At 33.6% G+C, this 20,052-nt stretch overlaps 1 protein-coding gene across 6 annotated transcripts in view; it reads left to right on the top strand.

The window, feature by feature from the left end:
• LOC129806028 (putative protein kinase C delta type homolog) overlaps window positions 1-14,015 on the top strand; it is a 49,172-nt gene extending 35,157 nt beyond the window's left edge. For all 6 annotated transcript variants that reach the window (XM_055854333.1, XM_055854332.1, XM_055854328.1 and 3 more), the window contains 7 exons: window positions 2,049-2,185; window positions 2,262-2,435; window positions 5,774-5,928; window positions 5,996-6,143; window positions 9,603-9,782; window positions 9,885-10,025; window positions 10,090-14,015. In XM_055854333.1, coding sequence (XP_055710308.1) covers window positions 2,049-2,185; window positions 2,262-2,435; window positions 5,774-5,928; window positions 5,996-6,143; window positions 9,603-9,782; window positions 9,885-10,025; window positions 10,090-10,239 — 1,085 coding nt within the window. In that variant the 3' untranslated portion in view covers window positions 10,240-14,015. The remainder of the gene's footprint in view (window positions 1-2,048; window positions 2,186-2,261; window positions 2,436-5,773; window positions 5,929-5,995; window positions 6,144-9,602; window positions 9,783-9,884; window positions 10,026-10,089) is intronic.
• Window positions 14,016-20,052: the final 6,037 nt, after the last annotated feature.

Below are 20,052 nucleotides of genomic sequence, written 5' to 3'. Positions count from 1 at the left end.
CTCAAACAAAAATCGTGATAAGGGTTGACTAGAGAATAGAATCGTGGTTATTTTTAGCTAATTAGTTACAGAAATCAAATACCTTTTAATTTAACATCAAAAACTGACAAGTCATTATTCTTATGGTTAATTTTAAATGTTTATTTTTTTATTAAATATTTTTGCATAGGCTAGATTTACGATAGCACTCGAAAAATTTCGTACTGCATTTTTATATCTATTTTGCATAATCTCAGTTCATAACTTCCTGATTTAAAAGGTGAATGTGTTTAGTTTTCAAAACTAAAATAAATTAATAAAGAAATTAATTCATTTTAACTTTGGGTTGCTGTGAGCAAGAACAGTCTATCGGATTTGCATTTCACTATTAAAATAGCCGATTTTTACTCTGAGCGTGTATTTTATAAAGTAAGGTTTGTAGTGCAAGATACTTTTGTCACTTTTGACATTTCGTGTTTCTGTTTTCTTGTGTTTTAATTATATTTTTATTCAAACAATTATTTTTAAGATAAGGCTCAGGGAAAATTTATGTAAAAATCAATAAGATTCTTAGAAATGTTTTGTAATCTTTTACATTTGAAAACTTTTTGTATCATCCAATTTGTAAGCTTATGTTTCATGTCTGTTTCATTTTGAAACGCCTAGTAACGTATGAGAAGTTTGAGAATAGGGGAAGGATTTCAGGCTTCCCACAGACTTTGGTTTCGAACGTTCCATTCTTTCCATATTCCTTTACTGAATCTTACGTTTTTTCCAATAATTCCATAGATATGGTAAGTGTGCCAAATTTCGGCACGTTGCATGCAAGCGCCAAAGTCTCAAGTTTGAAATGTAATATTTTAATACAAATTGAATTTTTTTGTTACTTTTTTATAAGGAGTGTTGCTTGGAATCTTGTAGACAGTTTATCGTCTTTATTTTCTCTAAAATCATTCTTAATACATTTTGAAATGAATAAAAATTTAGACATAGCATTGGTGACCTATTCCGTTCACTTTATTTCTCATAGTTCCTTGCTCTTCCGGAATTCTTCCAATGCCTTTTTCAGATCATCTCGCTCGTCGAAGCGATAATTTTTGTTATTTTTTTTTGCATTCTATAATCTCTAGACTATGAAAAAACTAAAAAAATTATAGAAATTTGCGGAACACAAAATATGGCCGGAATTGCAAGCTGGCCAGAATTTGGTACATTTACCCTAGGTCAGATTCATTAAAGGTATATAGGAAGAATACGAATGTGTTCGAAGCCATAGCGTGTGCGCAGACTGAAAACCTTCCCCTAAGTATCATAGACTCGGGTGACTTTGTCCCCTGCTGTTCGTACGCTTTTCTTTAATTCTAAAACTTTAAGATGATCTTCATCGTTTCAAAGCTTACGAACAGCAGGGGGGAAGTGGGGTACCTTTGAATAGGGCTTGGGGCACGTTTGAAAATGGACTTTAGGTGCACAATGGGCTTGCCAAGCGCTGTAAAGTCCAGTTCCGTTTTGAAAATAGAAGAACAAAAGCCCATTTTTTTCAAAGTGCCCCAGTTCAAAGTTACCCCACTACCCCGTAAAGTCACCCTTAAGAAAACTACAATTTATGTTCATGTGCACTCGGAAGCAAGGTACTGGTATTGAATATTTTCAAATATAAATTGTGGAAGTGCCGAAGAAGTTATCACAAGGAAGTGAATGTACATCATTCCCATTTCTCTACTTTGTAACTGTTATCACTTATCACATAAAATGTTTTCTGCAGTTCAGCTCGTTCATGCTGTATTGTTACCTTGCATTTCACCTCGAAATAGAAGTGAATTTGATTGAAAACCATTTGTCTCAGCTATTTGCTTTGTAGTCTTTCTCAAAGATGTTACTTACTCTCACCAGATTATTCTAACAGACGATCATGAGTTCAATGATAGTATATTTGGTTGTATTATGTAAAGGAAGATTGAAAAAGCCATTTCACCATGCAACAAATGCATGTAATGAAATTGCACACTATTTATTTTGTTATTTATTTGTTCTCTTTCTTTTTTTGCAAATAAACAAAATACCACCAGAAACATCCTATACGTATGCACAGTTTCAACGTTCTGGACGAATAACAGCTCCAGCCACATCAATTCCACGCTTCCGGAAGTACGCCGTGGAAGACTTTCACTTTTTGGCTGTGTTGGGCAAAGGAAGCTTCGGGAAGGTATTTTTAGAGATTAATTGAGAAATAAATCTTTGCAAAAGCAAAGTACTTGAACATCTGCTCTCATCTCTCTCAGGTACTTTTGGCCGAACTGAGAAATTCAGAATTTTACTACGCAGTAAAATGCCTGAAGAAGGATGTAGTTCTGGAAGATGATGATGTGGAATGTACCTTAATTGAGAGGAAAGTTCTCGCCTTGGGCACCAAACATCCCTACTTATGTCATCTTTTCTGTACATTTCAAACCGAGGTAATAATCTCAATTCCGGCACAAGACGCTTCTTGCAAGCGCCCCGAGACGCACGCGAAGCTCAAATGTCGTGTGTCGGACAGGAAATACAAATGAATTATTGAGATATTTTTGGTGCGGTGCTGCACACCGAATCATTTAATTGTTTGATGGGTATAATTAGTGATTTAATGATTGAACAAATTCACTACGAGTTTGTGACCGTGGTCTACATCCAACCAGATTGCTCATCCAACTGTTTTTACTGACCACGTTTATACGCTAAATAATCCCGGATTAAAACTGTTCCTGAAGCGAATTTTAATTAACATGTTCAGAGAATCTCGTGGCAATTATCCGAAAAGTGTCTATTTATCGGGTACCCAAAAAATTTCAGTTGAATCCAAAAAAAAAAACTTCATAACAAGATCATTTGCGAAAAGTCAAAGAACGCTGTAAGTCGGACACATGGAAATTTAGCTTGTAAGGCGACTTTACGTACCAGGTTAAACCTTTTGTTCAAAACCCGTGCTATTTCTTAAGAAATTCATAGAACTTCCTCGGCAATGACCTATTGAGATGACTAAAGTTGTCTACACAAGGGGAATGTTTGAAGTAAGATACCTCCACATTAGGATTATTTTCCATCAAAAATTTTTGACAGATTGCTATCATTCCCAAGTCTCTTGCTCCGCTCGTGAAGAGGCAGCTACAAATTCACTTTTCCGGATAGCTTCTGGGATTCTACTGTTGAAAATGTTTTTTAAGACTATCGTGAAAAACCATGAATATCATATCATACCATAAATATCACATAATATTTGTAGATGAAAGTAAAGACACAGTTTTGAGATTATGTTCGCGCAATCCGGAAAGTCAATAGAGATGCCAAAGGGTCCGTCAATTTCCTGCTTTCCAACCATGTTGTAATCCATGCAGTACAAAGCCACTGTATTGAAGAACACCTCAGGAATACACAGATGAATTAACTTCCGGAAGTTTTTACAGAAAAATCAGAGGAAATATTTCTCAACGCAGGAAAAACTCTTCTTTTGCATTTTTGGGTTATTTTCTACTAAAAAAATCACTAAATACTATCCCAAGGAACTTCGATTAACGCTTTTATCACTTTTTCAAGCAGAAAACAACAAATTTTCATGAAAAACAATCTCAAATCGTGATGGTTTCTTTCAAAAATTCTGTTAAAAATGACTTTGACGAATTTAGTTCCAATATGTAGATCAGAGGCGTGCAAGAACCGTTGAAACCGAATAAACGTTAAATGATACATGTTCGCCAATGATCAAAACACTACCAGAACAAACTTATTTTGACGTGTATTCGGTTTCAACGGTTCCTGCACACCTCTGATGTAGAGGTTTATTTCTTTCAAAAATTTTTGATAGAAATTTTCTTGAATTGAATAAGATTTTTGAAAGAAATTGCCTGCTTATTAGACAAATTTCCATGAAAAACCTTGTCAAAAACCCAACTTTTTGTCAAAAATTGTCACTAATGTGTAGGTAATTTTTTGTAGGACACTTTTTGAAGCTCATTTTGGATAAAAATTCTCAAAATGTGGAGATACCTTAATAGGACCGACTTTCAGTAAATTATCCTACAATATTTTCTTAAAACTGAGAACTTAATTTTTAACTCTAACTAGATAAAAAAGAACTTAGATGTTTCTTCTGAATTTTTATTTCATTTGAGCGATCTTTTCGACTAAAAGCCTAAGAAAACTAAGAACAATTTTTAGAGCATCCTGCGGTAAAACTAATGCCCTCGTGCACAGTAAAGGAGTTTCGGTGTCAATAATTACTTATCAATTTCTTTGTATACATTTTGCAGTGTTTTTTGCAAAGATGACCGCTTAACGATTCACAATCGAGTTGAAACCGATACAAAAATCACTCAAAAGATGGTCTAGTTTGGCTTAGGAGGTGGGAGTAATACAATTGATTTTCTGATAAAAATTACTTACTGCAGGGGCCTATCAAGCCCATCAAGCCCAATAAAAAGTGAAGCTATTTTTCACTTTTTCTTGTAAAAATTTTGCAGATATTGCACCACGACATAAACAAATTTGCTTGTAGTTCTTGTATTATTTCAGCTAAGATTATGAAATATGTATTTTAGATAGCTTTTAATACACGATTTCAAAATATATCAAACTTATAAGTCAATTCTTTTTAGGAAAAAACTTGCCAATAGTCTTCAGTGCCTCTATGCAAAAACCTATGGAAAAATGAAATGTCGAGAGGCCCTTGACTTATTGGTTATGAATCGATGTATTACCGGTTAGTAATCGATTGGATCCGGTTCAGACTTGTCAGGAATTCCAAGACCTTTCAAACGATCCAATTATGACTCCATTCAGTTGAGAAACAAGCTCTCTACAGCCTTTTTACCTTTCGACTCTGAAAAACTGTTTAGGTATGATTCAACGGGATTCTCGTATAGGGACGAAATATTCGCCTATGTAATCTCTAAAACATATTCTAAAACGAAAAAATCGTAATCACAAAGGGCATTTTCGAAAAATCCAAAAAACATGGTTTTGGAGGGAAAGGGAGAAATGGGGGAAAATGAGGGGCATAAAGGAAAGTGGCCATGATTTGCACGGTCCCATGCTTCATAATGACTATTTTTTCTTCTATGTTGTTCAATAAATGTGCCCAGTTTTTAAAATGCCATGTCACATTTATTCAGAAACATGGGAAAAATTTATTCATTTTGAAACTTGGGACCGTGCAAAGTATGGGAACTTTCCCCTATTAGTGGTCCCAGGTCGAGTTATGGAGGGTCTCTAGAAAGTACGAATTATCTGTTTTTAACCGTTTGTACTCAAGGCGGGGTAATTGCCGACGGACAGACGGACAAACAGCGTGAAGTCAAAAAACACCATTTTTAAGCAGAATTAAATAAATTACAAAACAAAAATCATGTAAAAAATTTAGGGTGATGCTACTAACGATTTGACTGGCAATTTAAGAACAGTTGCGGCGAAAATGAGAAGTCATGGGAAATAGCTCTGTGATTAGCACTAAGATTTATGAAATGATATAATTCTTTATTTCAAATAAATCCGGATTATTCATAGCGTATAAACGAGTTCAGTGATTGATATTCCCGCTAAAATTCCTACTTAATGCTTTTTACTGCGGATACAAAAAAGTCATTGATGATTTTCCGATGAAAGCACGTTTCAACGATGAACGCATTAAAATTTATTGTTAGGAAATTGCATGAAAATTTATTATATACCAAATTGGGATGTAAACGAATTTCGTGCCAAATGATTTAAATTAACCGATCTACTCCCTTGCCTACCTCATGGCGTTTTATCCCATTCACAGAGTCACTTATTCTTCGTGATGGAGTACCTGAATGGAGGTGATCTTATGTTTCACATCCAACAGAGCGGAAGATTCCCTGAAGTCAGAGGGAGATTCTATGCGGCAGAAATTATTTCAGGACTGAAGTTTCTGCACAAGAAAGGCATCATCTACAGGTGCGATCGAAAGTGACGAGACGTTCTTAAGCTTTTTTTCATATTGGCTTTTTTTCTTAACTTTCAGAGATTTGAAGCTGGACAATGTACTCCTGGATTTCGATGGACATGTCCGAATTGCAGATTTTGGTATGTGCAAATTGCAGATTTATCTAGATCGAACGGCTGATAGCTTCTGCGGAACTCCAGATTACATGGCACCTGAAATTATAAAGGTAAGCTAGTCCGTTTTTAATTTAAGTGGAATCGGTGGAAACACATTGGCACAGGGCTTCAGTTATATTGTAATATTAAACTGATCCTCGTTCCTTCCTTACAAAGTTTTGTAATAGAGCTATGATCATTGATATTTATTCAAAGCAAACGTGTTAAAGTTTATTACATAAGCTCTTAATTTCGTGAAATTAAAACTTTAAAATATCTATTTTAATGATTTAAAATTTTTAAACACTTTTTAATTAAATATTTTAATATCTTAACCTCATTCGGAAAATTACAGTTATTACGTATAAGATTATGGCCATAAGTCTTCATTTTTTCTAAAGAGTGTTTACTTATGGCCGTTCGTTTTTTCATAAGTCTTAAAAAATTCTGAAAAATTTTTAAAAAATCAAATTTTTATTAATAAGAGAAAGGTATTCAGGTATAAAACAAAATATTTTTCAGAAAAACATGAATAATTTATGAAGCTAAAATTTTCGTAAAAGTAACGATTTTAACTACTATTTGCTATCATTAATAATTTTTCTTTTAAATAAAAAATCTTGAAGAACAATATTAAAGGCAAATTTGTGGTTCTTTTAAATCATAAATTGTGATCATTTACGAAAAGGCCAAAAGTATATCACCGGCTATGACCCCTATTACCTATTCTGATACCTTAAGTGTCTTACGTATTTGTTCGAATAATCTAAAGAAAAAATTGTTACATTACATATATCCCGTATTTTCTAAAACCTTTTATTATTGATTTGATTAAAAGTTTATTGAGGAAATATGGTTATACTGCCGGTAACCCTAAAAATCCGCAAGTTCGAAATCAAAATTTTGAAAATAAAAAAAATCTTTTAAATTCCGAAATGCGAAATATATTTTTATTTAATACATTTGATTCAATTTTAGCAAGTTTTAGCTAAAGTTTTCTGATTAAAAAATATAAGTGGGAGGAAGTTTGGCAGATACTGCGCGAAATACTCCTGAAGAGTAATATTAATTGAATTTCGTTTAAAAATTATTTATCATTTATGAACTGGTTCACTACCGATTGAGAACCTCTTGCAGCCGGTGCCGTTTTATCGAAAATTCCAAGACCTTTCCAAAGATCCCAAACATGAGAGAAGATTCAACGGGATATTCGAATAAAAGCGAATTGTCCGCTTGGGTAATCTCTAAAACATATTCAAAAATGAAAAATTCGCAAGGGGCATTTTCGAGCAATCCCAAAAAACATGGTTTAGCAAGGGGAAAACAACTCGCGAGTCTAGAACATCTACCAACGTGAATATTGCGAATATCGGCATTTTTTCGCGAATAATGCGAATATTTCATAAACATCGTGAATATCGCGAATATCGCGAATAATTCCTGAATATTGCGTATATCACGAATAATTTCTGAATATTGCGAATATCGCGAATATTTAGTGAAATATTCGAATATTTTCTTCTTCTCATATAAAACTGTGAATATTTTGTGAATATTGATTCTACGACATGAAATTTTGGTCAGTTGTTTGCCCCTTGGGTTTAGGAGAGGAAGGGGAGAGTCGGGGGAAAATGAGGAACATGTTAATGGTCCCAGGGTCGACTTATGTAGGAGCCCCTAAAATGTTCAAAATCTGTATCTCTAACCGTTTGGTCTCTAGGCGGTAAAGGCTAAACGGATAGACGTACGAACGGACAAATAGCGTTACGTCATTTTTCAGAAATCATTTAAAACCCGAAAATTTGTTCTGAAAATTTGTTCCCGGGTGCCCATGTTTGGTACGACCGCAAGCTTCGTAAAGACCAAATTTTTCCTATAACCTTGAATAAATGTGACTCCGGAATATATTTTAAAAACTGTTTTTTCCCTAGCTTTTAAAATATGGGCGCAATGAGTCAAATGTATTGAGAAACATAGGAAAAATTTAGTTATTACGAAGTTTGGGAACATACGAAGCATAGGTACTTTCCCCTACTCCTCTCAGTACTGCTCTTTCCCTACTTACCTAATTGAAATATTCAAACGCTGGACAGGTAGTCCACTTACTTCTAATAAAATTCTGTCTAATTCGGGGTTTTAATGAAAAACTGGCTTATTATATTTTTGAGGTTAGGATTTGACTCTATAAATTGCAAAAATTACTCTATAGCAAGTCTCTTTATTTGCTTTTTCTTTAAGTTCAAAAGAAATATGTGAAAGTTTTAGTATAATAAATATTCATGGAATAAAATTTGAGGTTAGACTAACAATAACCTCACAATTGAAACAATTTATTGGTTAGATTGGAATATAAGACCTTTTTTATCATTTGACGTTATGTTAAAGCAAGGTAAATCTCAAAGTTACTTTTCTTTTATAAATTGGTTTTCTGTATTGATAGTAGATTTATATTAATGCTATTTAAGTCTATTTAAAACCAGTTTTAGTGGATCAAGTTCAGCTTTTTGTCTATAAATAAATCAAAGTCAATCGAATAGTGAACAGTCATCAAATTTTAATGGAAAGTGTGATAGAAGGGTAAAGTCAGGGGGGTGACATTTGCTCTGAAAAATGCGACCAGTTTTAGTATAAATTTTTTCCTGCTTTCGTACACATTTCTCGAGATATCTCCGAAACTACGTAGGTTGACAATTTGGGGTTTTCGGTTGCAAATTCAGTATTAAGTTGCCTTTTATTTTGTACTTGTATTTCTTCTAATTCATTGTACAATGAAAGAAAACACCTAATAAACTCCAAAGTTTTTTCGGCACGCTAGAAACATATGGGAAACATAGGAAACGTCATGCCCCTGGGTAAAGTAGGTGCTTGGCAAACTTAAAAAAAAAACTTTGTTGACAATTTTCAGGTTAGGTTAGGTTAGGTTTGTTTATTAAAGCAAATCTCTTCAAATTTGCTTTGATTTTATTTAAATTTATCGATATTCTTTATCATTTAAGGTGTTTGATCAGGGTTTTCGGTGATTATTAACATTGATTGTAACTATGTAAATTTTTTTTATGCGTTATGTTTATGTACAAAAAACCGTTGGATTTCAAACAGTTTGACAGCCGTAGTTCTTGATTATTCCGATGACATTTTGGCCTAAATGCCCAATTGAGGGTCTACTGTATAGTACACAGCTTTCGAGGTTATGGTACTTTGAGGTTATGTTAAAGAATAACCTCACTTTTCCATATGCACAGCGTCTTGTGCTATGTACTTTAACCTTGCCATTGTGAAGCATTATGCCAATGTGTTTTCTTACATGAATTAAATCCGATCGACACAAAATTGTAACCCTGTAATTTATTGATCAGAAAAACGCATTAACACCCAGCAATTTCTTTTCAACAACAAAATGAGATTACAAAAAAGTGATTTAATAAAAACTGTACCAAAAAGTGTAAACTACAGCATCCAAATTATGAACTACATAAAGATTAACCAATATTAATCATCGGCTAACCTCTGACTTTGATGCTCTTGGTTAGGGTCAAAAATACAATCAAGCTGTTGATTGGTGGTCTTTTGGCGTTCTCCTGTACGAAATGCTGATCGGTCAATCACCATTCAGTGGTTGCGATGAAGATGAACTCTTCTGGTCAATTTGCAATGAAGTTCCATGGATTCCTGGTTATATATCCAAAGAAGCTCACAACATTCTCAAAGCTGTAAGAAAGATAAATGTTTCACATTTAATCTTATTACACTGTGTAATTTGCCGTTTCGTTTTTTTTTTCTTAATTGTGTTTTATTCCTCGGATTGTACGCAGCTCTTAGAGAAAGATGCCAGCATCAGATTAGGATCAAATTTCTGTCCCTTGGGTGATATAATGGATCATCAATTCTTCTTCCATATCAACTGGGATAAATTGGAAAAACGCGAATTGGAACCACCATTTAAGCCTCAAGTGGTAAATTGTGGAATTTTTTTCATGCTGTTTTATTTACAAATAAATGGTGATGGTATCTTTTCAGCGGCATCCACTGGATACTCAATATTTCGATAAGACTTTCACCAAGGAACGCGTGAGGCTGACACCGATTGACAAAGAGATTCTCCAGTCAATGGCCCAAGAGCAATTCCAGGGATTCTCTTACACTAATCCAAATGCAACACTCAATTAGTCATTTAGCAAGCTATCCAAATATTTTATCACATAAAAATCTATGTGCAAAAAAAATACAGAAAGAAAAAATAATTTTGTGATCAGTAATTTTAGATTTTTGAACCAACAAACCAACACTGGAATAACCACAGAAAAGGTAACTTTTGTTCTTGATGCCAAATATTGCTGAGAGGTAGTACTGGACTTTCTACATGAGTTCCAAAATGAAATAATTTTAGGCCACGCCCCTTTTCGGAGATATTGTCAACTAAAGTTGTCTTTCAATTGTGATAGGGAAGATATAATCCTATGCAAGTGAAGTATTACTACCAAAACGATTTTGTACATAGATCTGATGATATCACCAGTTAATGAATTAAGCTACGCCTCTAATACATTCTGATAAGTTTAGATACGTTCCCTTCATTAAGTGGACGTATATGAATTTCATGCGGAATATTAATCAAATGCAGAAAATGAAAAGAAGATAAATTACACTAACATTTTTCACTCTGATTTGCATTTTTAATTACTATGAAAAAGTAGGCGTGGCTTCCGAGGGGGCGTTGCAACATAGATTACTTCCATTTCTCTTTCCCCTTATCAAGTTTCAGCAATCTTAAGAGCCAATGGACAAGTATTAGGGGATTCTATGTGGAAATAGTTTAAAAAGTGGGCGTGACTTTCTAGAGGGCGTGATTATATGAATTGTTTGGAATATTATGCTAGAAGTTGTGACGGCATCAATTGTTTCAGTCTGCTTTAGCTTCCAAGAAGCTTAAGGAATTGAGGATAAAAATCCAAGCTTTGGCTGTCAACTATGTAGTACATAAATGGGCGTGGCTTGCAATGCTTAGAATGTACAAATTCTAAAAGGACTACATTAAATAATTTACTATTCCCAAAAAATGGTAAAAATGTCATACACTTTTAATTTTTTAAATAGGCTTTTAAAGTCGGTTGACTAAATGATTTTGGGGACCGAAACTTCAAACCACGCCCACAGATTACTTTGTGTCCCTGTAGCCGATCGGCCGCAAAGTTTCACAGTAACAGAAAATTCCCTGGAATTTGTCTTCTATTTTTCCGCAAGAGTTTCCGTGGAAATAAACGCTAATATTCCGCTTGGAATTCTGCGGAGTTATCAGTTTTTTTTTCGCGTGGATTTCCTGGAAAAAAGGTCCGAGGAATTTTCTTGCAACATATCTGAGAGCATTACCTGGAAATTGATTCAAAATTTCCTTTGAATATTCCGAATATATTTTCTGATATCTTTCCGACTAAGACTCCGTGGAAGTAAGCGCGAAAATGCTGCAATTATTTTTCGCCCTAACGCTATAATTCTTGCGAGCTAGACATACTCAAATGAACGATATACAGTGCTGTCTCTTTATATGCACACTCTCTATATGCACAGCTTTTGTGTCGGTTGCATTCAAAATCAATTTGTTTACATTTTGACAAAGTAATAAAGAAAATTATTTTCTTCGTAACTAATTTTTCTTGTTTTTAATTTTCTTAATTTTATTTTTTCTGTCTCATATTATATTTAAAATAACACGGAAAAGTCTAGAACAATAAAAAAATGATAATTTATTAAAAGAAAGAAAAAAACCGTTGGGAATTTCAAAAAAAGTTGTGCATATTCAGAGAGAGAACTGTCAAAAAAAGTACCCAAACTGTGCATATAGCGAGACAGCACTGTAATAGCAATATTTTCAATTCAAAAGTAGAACAATTGAGTGTTCGTCTGATAGATGAACACTCTCCAAGTTCTAAGCTGCCAATTGGCACTGATCGTCCATATTTGTGGATGTTTTTTTCTGGAAATTCTCTATGAAAGTTCCACGAAATTTTTGATCAATTTTTGGAATTATTTTGAAGAAAAATATATTAAAAAATCCACTGGAAAAGTCCTGGAAATCCATAATATTGAACCATGGAAGCCTCTAAGGCCGTTGAATGGAAATTTCCACGGAGAATTTCGTGGAAATAAAGAGGATTTTTCCAAATTTGTAAAGGGCTGACTGCCGATTATACGCTAATAATCCATAGGAAAAGCCATGGAAATATTCGTCAGAGAAAAGTCCATGGAAACTCGCGGACATTTCTTATCCGACGGTCCTATACAGAGTTCCGCAAACGTCCATGGAACGCTGGGAAGAAATTTAGCGTCAAATATTCCATCTCGGAAGCCTACGCGTATTTTGAGCGGTAAAATCCAGGGAATTCTACGCGGATTTTTAGCGGTAAAATCAGCGGACATGGCAGAAAAGGATGCTGGAAATCCAGTGGAATCGCTGCGGCCGTTGGCTATAGGGTGGTTTGCCAACGGTCCTTTAAGGAATCGAGCCTCTTGCACTGACCTGCACCAGTCCTGATGACTCTCTCTCAGCTCGTTCCAGAAACGTAGCGAGGTCGTTTCGTATCAATATTGCTTTTGCGGGGAGAGATTGATAGCCCTACGCCCAATCCTCTCTAGAAGGACCTGATTCCTTGTTCGTTAGGTGCAGGTTCGCGACTTCCCACTGGGATTGGTTACTCAATCTTCCATCACTCACCTCAGTGCACCGGGACCTATCAGGTATCTAGCCTGCTTGGAGGTGAACATAGTAGGGGTACCGTAGTAGGTGAAGAGGCTATGTGTCGTATTACCCTTCCATTTAGACCCCATTTAGGGATTTGTAAGGGAATTCTGTAACGATATGACAATGTCACATGATAAATTTTCGTAGTAAATTATGTAGCAGGACAACATTAAAGTCCAGTTAGCGTCGAATAGCCATTGCAAGGAGCTCTCTGAAGCTCTTAGTAACCAGTAAGAATACGATTTTCAATTAACTTTTCAGAATTTATAATATAAAAAATTCTCAAATTTGTCATATGACATTGTCATACTGTTACAGAATTCCCCTACTGGTCTTTCTAGAGGACTAACAACTCATCCTCGTAAAAGCAAGGTTGTTACGAAAACTCACAAAGAGCCTCGGTTAGGACGGACTTTACGGTAACGACCTATGCTACGTTTTGGGCATTAAAATTCTAAGCACTGAAAAGCCTTCTCAAAAGAGTCGTAGTCCTAATTAATAAGATACATTAACCTCTAATTAAACAGTAGCAATTTTAAAAGAGCTACAACTTAAATTGACAATATTACTGAAAGGGGCGTGGCTTAAAATAACTTTTGGGTGGAGCTTACTTAGGAAGTCCAGTGTTCTCTCTTCGAAATATGGAATTTTTCAAAAAAGTTATGCTCTTCTGTAGGGGTCTCCCAACACATACAATTAGCTTCTTTTCTCGCTTTATAAGCATTCAACATTAATAGTGGCCAATCATCTGGAATAAGAAGTTCTAGCTGCGAGATCATTTAAAATAGACAAATTTTCTATTATTCCCACAATTATTTCTCTTTTTTCACAAATTGCTTACGCGGTATCATGTAGCGATTATTTTTCTTTTGAATCTCTCAAAGTGAATTTATGATAATGGCTTCTTTTTTTTTAAATGCACAAAACACTTCTCTTTTCTTCATATGCTATCTATTGATGTTTACGTTAGTAGCTGCGGTGGAACAACTTTTTGGAGAGCTGAAAGAAAGCAAGAGAATCAAAACTATTAAATGTAGAGTTGGAGATGAAATCTGCAGAAAAAAAATGCGATGGAATAATTATAACCATATTAAAACCTTTTTGTACAATTTCAAGCTGAAGTCTTGTAAGAAACTTTTGGAACAAATGAAAAAAAAACAAAAGCAAAAAGATAAAATAAATAAAGTACATTTTAAGTGAAATAAAAGGTAATAAATTGTAATTAGGCATAAAGACGCAATATGTGAAATTAATTGCTCTATCGAATTTCTTTTTATTTCGCTTGTTTTTTTTTAATTCTTTCGAGACGTTTTTTGACACAAACCTGTGGTGAAGATCAAGATGAAAATTGACCGTGAAAAGACAGTTAGGAAACATAAAGAGGAGAACTTTGCTCTTATTTCTCAAACACTTGTTAAAGGGGTATTCAAAATGAACTTTCGTGGATTTTTTTTATTTTTAAAGATTCTTGGAACATTAAGATGGAGGCTATGTAGTTCAATTTGAATTTAAAGTGGTTTTGGAATTTATTTTCCAAAGTGCTTTACCGATTTTGATAATTGCGGCACCGATGGAAAGGCCTTGAAATTCTCTACAACTTCAATATACTTATTTTAAGACGGTTTTAGAACATCATCATCATCATTGTCTTTCAACCGCTTCTTCTTAAAGCGCGTACACGATAAGATTGTTCCCAAGAATAATGCTTTAAAAATGAAGTCTACATAATATTAAAAAAAAAGTAAAATATTTTTTTAAACTTTAATTCATTGTAGATTTATTAGATATTAGTTTTTTTATTCAAGTATTTGACTGGCGAAATCTCGAATCTTCTTCTTGAGTCCTTCCATCAAGATCTGTACAAGATCATCACCGCGGTTCTTGATCGTTTCATTCCATTTTTTCTTGAAGTCCTCGATGTTCGCAATGCGTTTCTTCTTCAGATCGTATTTGATAATAGCCCAATATGTTTCAACTGGATGGAGATTTGGAGTGTTTGGAAGTGCATTATGGACCCAAATAAGTAGCCTGGATACAGCGGATCCGATAAGATTCAACCCGAGCCATTGAAAACCTTGAATGTTCTCATAGACCCTAAGACCGGCTTCAGACCTAAGGTTTAGCCCAGTTCCCGATGATCTCAAAACCCTAAACAGCAACCGATTTTATTGATTTTTCAAAATGTAACAGTTCATTTGCCCTTAATAATTCAATCCTAAGACAAAATTTTCCAAAAAATCTTGACTGATAAGATATTAAAGAAGTTAAGCCACATGGCTAAGCCTTAGGTCTGAAGCCCGTATAAGACCGGCTTCAGACCTAAGGTTTAGCCCAGTTCCCGATGATATCGAAATTCAAAATCGCAACCAATTTTATTGCTTTTTCAAAGTATAATGGATCACTTGCCCATATTGTCCAATCTTAAGTGATAATTTTCCAAAAAAAAAGATTGATAAGAAATTAAAGAAGTTAAGCCACATGGCTAAGCCTTAAGTCTGAATCCCGTATAACGGAGTTGATTTTATCAATTCTATGAGAATGAATCCAGTAATAGAAAGGGATCTCTTTCGTTAAGAAGCCATACGTAAGTACTTTATCCTTAAGCGGTCTTCAGACTAGAGGTTTAGCCTTGTTCTCGAAGATCTCAGTATCCTAAATGGCAAACAATTTTATTGCTCTTTCAGATTCCAATAGGCCATTTGTCCTTAATAATGCAATCCTAAGTTAAATTTCCCAAAAGATCTTGAATGATAGGAAATTATAACAGTTGAGCCATATGGTTAAACCTTAGGTCTGAAGCCCGTATGGAGCCCTAAATATACTTAGGCTAATTCTTGAGAATATTTAGCCTATATAATTTGGCAGAAAAGATTCAAATAAATTAAGCAAATGACTTTTAATGGATGATCTTAAGCCTCAGTGTATCACAGTTAGGAATACATCTTTACTGCCAAGTATTACAAGTTAAATGCCTTGCTCCCAAAGGTCTCAGAATTCTAAATGGCAACCAATTTTTTTGCTCTTTCAGAATCTAATAAGTCATTTGTCCTTAATAATACAATCCTAAGTTAAATTTCCCATAAGATCTTGACTGATAGGAAATTATAACAGTTGAGCCATATGGCTAAGCCTTAGGTCTGAAGCCCATATAAAGCCCTAAATATATTCAGGCTAATTCTTGAGAATATTTAGTCTATAAAATTTGGCAGTAAACATTGAAATAAATCAAGCAAATGGCCTTTAATCCATGATCTTAAGCCTCAGTGTATCACAGTTTGGGGTACATCTTTACTGCCAAGTGTTACAAACTAAATGTCTTCAAAGATCCGTCAGTTTGAGTCTATTTGGGCCCCTAGTGTATGATAGTTTGGGCTAAACCTTTGCTGTCAAATTATATAAAATAAATTATTATTTACAGACCTGTAACTATTTGGACCTATCCTGAAGACAGTCAAAACGATAAAACCAATCTTTGCGACACACGAAAGCCTAATCTTCCATTATTATTTTTTTTAAATTTCCAGTTATATAGTCCCTAACTGTGTTATCACACTTGCACATTAAAATTTTAATATGATTCACATTAATTGTCGCTGGTGAGAGTCCAAATGTGTAATTTGTGTGTTTGAATCATTTTATATTCAAAATTTGATCTATTTGTTGATAAAAAGGTAGACTTGGCTCGCAAAATTTGATATAAATTGATTTATAGCATTAATGCGAAAAATTAATGCAATTTTCTCTTTAATTTTTTAATGTGAAAAATATTTATGCTTTAGGTAAATTTAAACTTTACATCAGACCAGACTTGCAGACCAAGTCCACTTCTTTATCAATAAATAGAAGAACCCCAAATATTAAGTGACTCAAAGACACAAATAACATATTTGGACGCTCACAAGCGACAATTAATGTGATTCACATTAAAATTTTAATGTGCAAGTGTGATAACGCCGTAAGTCTCGTCAACAACAATATATTCCGTTCAGTAGATGAAAAAAGTCAAATATATATTTTCCGTTGATTGAAGTAATATCAAAGTAGTGAATTTTACTGAAAAGACTTAACAGTGAACTTCAGTGAAGTTTTTTGGTCTTTCTTTCCCATCACTCTCTATCTTTTTTAATTCGTTTGAGCTCTTGTCTGATTTTTACAAGTTCTCCTTCCTTTCTTTTTCTTCAGATACCGGTCTGGTAAAATATGTCTTTCATCTGGGGAGAGAAGCAAAAATTTCTTATTAAATCGTTCGTGTCTCATAAATTTTTCATTTCACACGAAATTAATCACATTATTGTCATGCAGAAGAACTGCATTGTACCACATGTTTTATTTCTTATGTTTCAATGCTGTACAAAATGTTTATCAAATTCATAACTTCTTTACAATGTTTCGCAACTTCTCCAATGATTTTCTTTCCATTGAAGTTGTAATCTTATTTGAGTTTCGCTATCAAATTGCATTGTAAATAATTTAATTGAAGAGGAGAATTATTTATCAGGCTCTGATAACATACACCTCTTGCAATCAATTTATGCCATGGTGTTGGTAAATTGCGAAAGTGGAAGACAATGTGATGAAGAGAATCTTATTCTGCGTACCATCACGCCGAAATTTGAGGTGAAACATAGCAAAGGCATTTCCTTTGCGGTTCTTAAGGTAAGAGAAAATACTTTAAAAAAGGGAAGATAAAATGTAAATCAATTCATTTAAATAATTTTAAAGTGAAATATTTGAATAATTAATTCATTGTGACAGAAAATTCATTTAATTTTTCTATTTTTGAATAAAATAAATTTTTTTTCCATTATTGAGTAAAGCAATTTTTATTATTAAAGATTTTATTAAGTCAACAAGAGAGCAATTTGTTACAATGTTTAAATGCATGCTTGTTTAAAGTTTACTTTCTCACAATTGTTTAAGTAATTATGATTATGATTTATAGCTCATTAAACGCATTTGTGGATATTTTGTAAAAAATAAATATTTATTGATATATTATTCATAATAATTACATTAAATTTGTTAAACTAATTTTATGTGTTAACTGTAGAAGCTGTAGAGCTGTTTGGAACCTCAAAATTTTTCTTAAATATTTTATTAGCAACATTTATTGTAATTGCCATATTTAAAATTTTTAAAAATTAGTTCATATTGGGTCAAGATTAAAAGTAGAAGTATAAAGCGATAAAGTATTTTATCGCTTTATACTTCTTCGTTAAAGTATATTCGCATTATACTTTTATATATAAGTATCTAATGATTTAACCGATCTTGAAAAATATGGCAGACTTGGAAATGCCTTAAATAATATGAAAATGTACGTAGGGGAGACCGGGACAGGATTACCCAGAAAATATTATTTCTTTTGCCTGTAATTTATGAAAAATATCTTTGAATCAAATTAATAACTATTTCAATGAATACGAAGAGAGGTATTTAATAACTCTAAAAAAATTGTAGTTTCTTTAATATTATTTCTAAGGAAAACTATAATACCCCGCTGTCTAATTCTGTTCGTGACTGATTCTGCTGTTCAAGCTTCGAACAACTCATTTTCTGCAATATGTTTTTAATTAATTTAACCCATTGTAATGTAGTAATATTTTAATACTTAGTCCAATACTTCAATTACTTAAAAGAGTAATGGGCCAAATCAATTAAACACATAGAAGACAAATTAAATTGTCCGAATCTCCGGTCGTCCGAAGATAGAGAGTTTTCCCCTATATATATTTGGGATTCTTAAGAACCATTATTGGATATCAAAAATCTAATTAAATAGTAATTATAGTTATAATAGTTATAATTATAGTAGTTATAATTGTAATAGTTATAATTATAGTAGTCATAATTATAGTAGTTATAATTATAAGATAGTAATAGTGGTAATTAGAAACCATTTCTAACTTGGAATTTTGAGATTTTCTCATTATTTCAAATGGGCAAATAGAGAAAGAAGATCACAAAGTACATACCTTATGCCGGATTCAGACTGTAGGTTTACCCAATTCCCCGATGTTTCAAATACCTAATTAGCAAGCAATTTTCTGATTTGTTTTAAAATGTATTGGATTATTTGGCCTTAATATTTAATCCTAAATAAATATTGGAATTAGAGAAGTTATGGTTAAGCCATATTCTTAAGCCTTACGTCAGAAGACTGTATTAAACTCCAGAGTACTTTTCAGAGTTTTATCTTTTGTCCATCTCAAACTGTCCAAAACAGTGAAGAAATCTCAGAATTTCTAATTAGAAATGGTTTCAAATTACTTCATTTTATCCTGTCACAGAATTTAAAAATTAAAATACCTATCTCATTGGAACATTTTATCGCTCTGCGGCATGTGAAATAAATCTAGATGTGTATTGAGTTCAATTTCTGTCACATGGCAAAGGTAGAATTGCCTGTGCGCCCGAATACCTTTTCCACTTTCCGGAATCCGGAAAGCCTAGCTACGTAAGCGTTATTGGAAATAGACACAGGCTGATCCTCAAGAATACTCAGCTCGAAAAATTTGGCGGTAAAAGATCAGCCCAAACTATCATAAACTGAGGATATAGGATCAAGGATTAGTGTTTTCAGCGTAAATTTTTATTAAATATTCATTGTGCCTAAAGCAGAGCGGGAAACCTTTTACCGCACTCTTTTTGTTAAAGGAGTAGCTTTGTACAACGCACTTCCCCGTGAGGCTCGTGACTCTCGCTTGGGAATTCAAAGGCATTTCCAGGCTGGGTTTCTCTAATATTTTTGCTTTTTTCATCATTTCTTCCTCAAATTTAGTATTGACGCATTTTTTTTCCTCACATTCTTTTTTTTTCTTTTCTTTTTGCCTGCCACGTAATTGTAAGAGGATTGTAACCTATTTCGTGGTTTTTCAATAAACTTAAACTTAAACTTAAACTTAAATATGCACGCGTTGAGTGCAATATCAATATATTTTTCATACAGATAGGGCACTCTGACCTTCCCATTACTCCAATCTTTATGCATTTTAGGATTTTGCAACATTGTGTATATACCATTAGTCTTCTTCTATTTTATGTTTAGGCTTAGGTTGTCGGATTCACTCAGGCTCATATAACCAGCGTAGCATTAATGTTATTTTGCACCTAATTGATATTTCGGAAATTAACCAAAAACACCTAAAATGAAGTTTTATCTTTTTGCCACAGATGCTGATATCGCTCTAATACTCGTAAACTCCACTAGACCTCATGAATTCAGAAACTGAGCCTGATCCTTC

Source organism: Phlebotomus papatasi, chromosome 3 (assembly GCF_024763615.1).
Source record: "Phlebotomus papatasi isolate M1 chromosome 3, Ppap_2.1, whole genome shotgun sequence".
Lineage (NCBI taxonomy): Eukaryota > Metazoa > Arthropoda > Insecta > Diptera > Psychodidae > Phlebotomus > Phlebotomus papatasi.
This window is presented reverse-complemented; position numbering and strand designations above follow the sequence as displayed.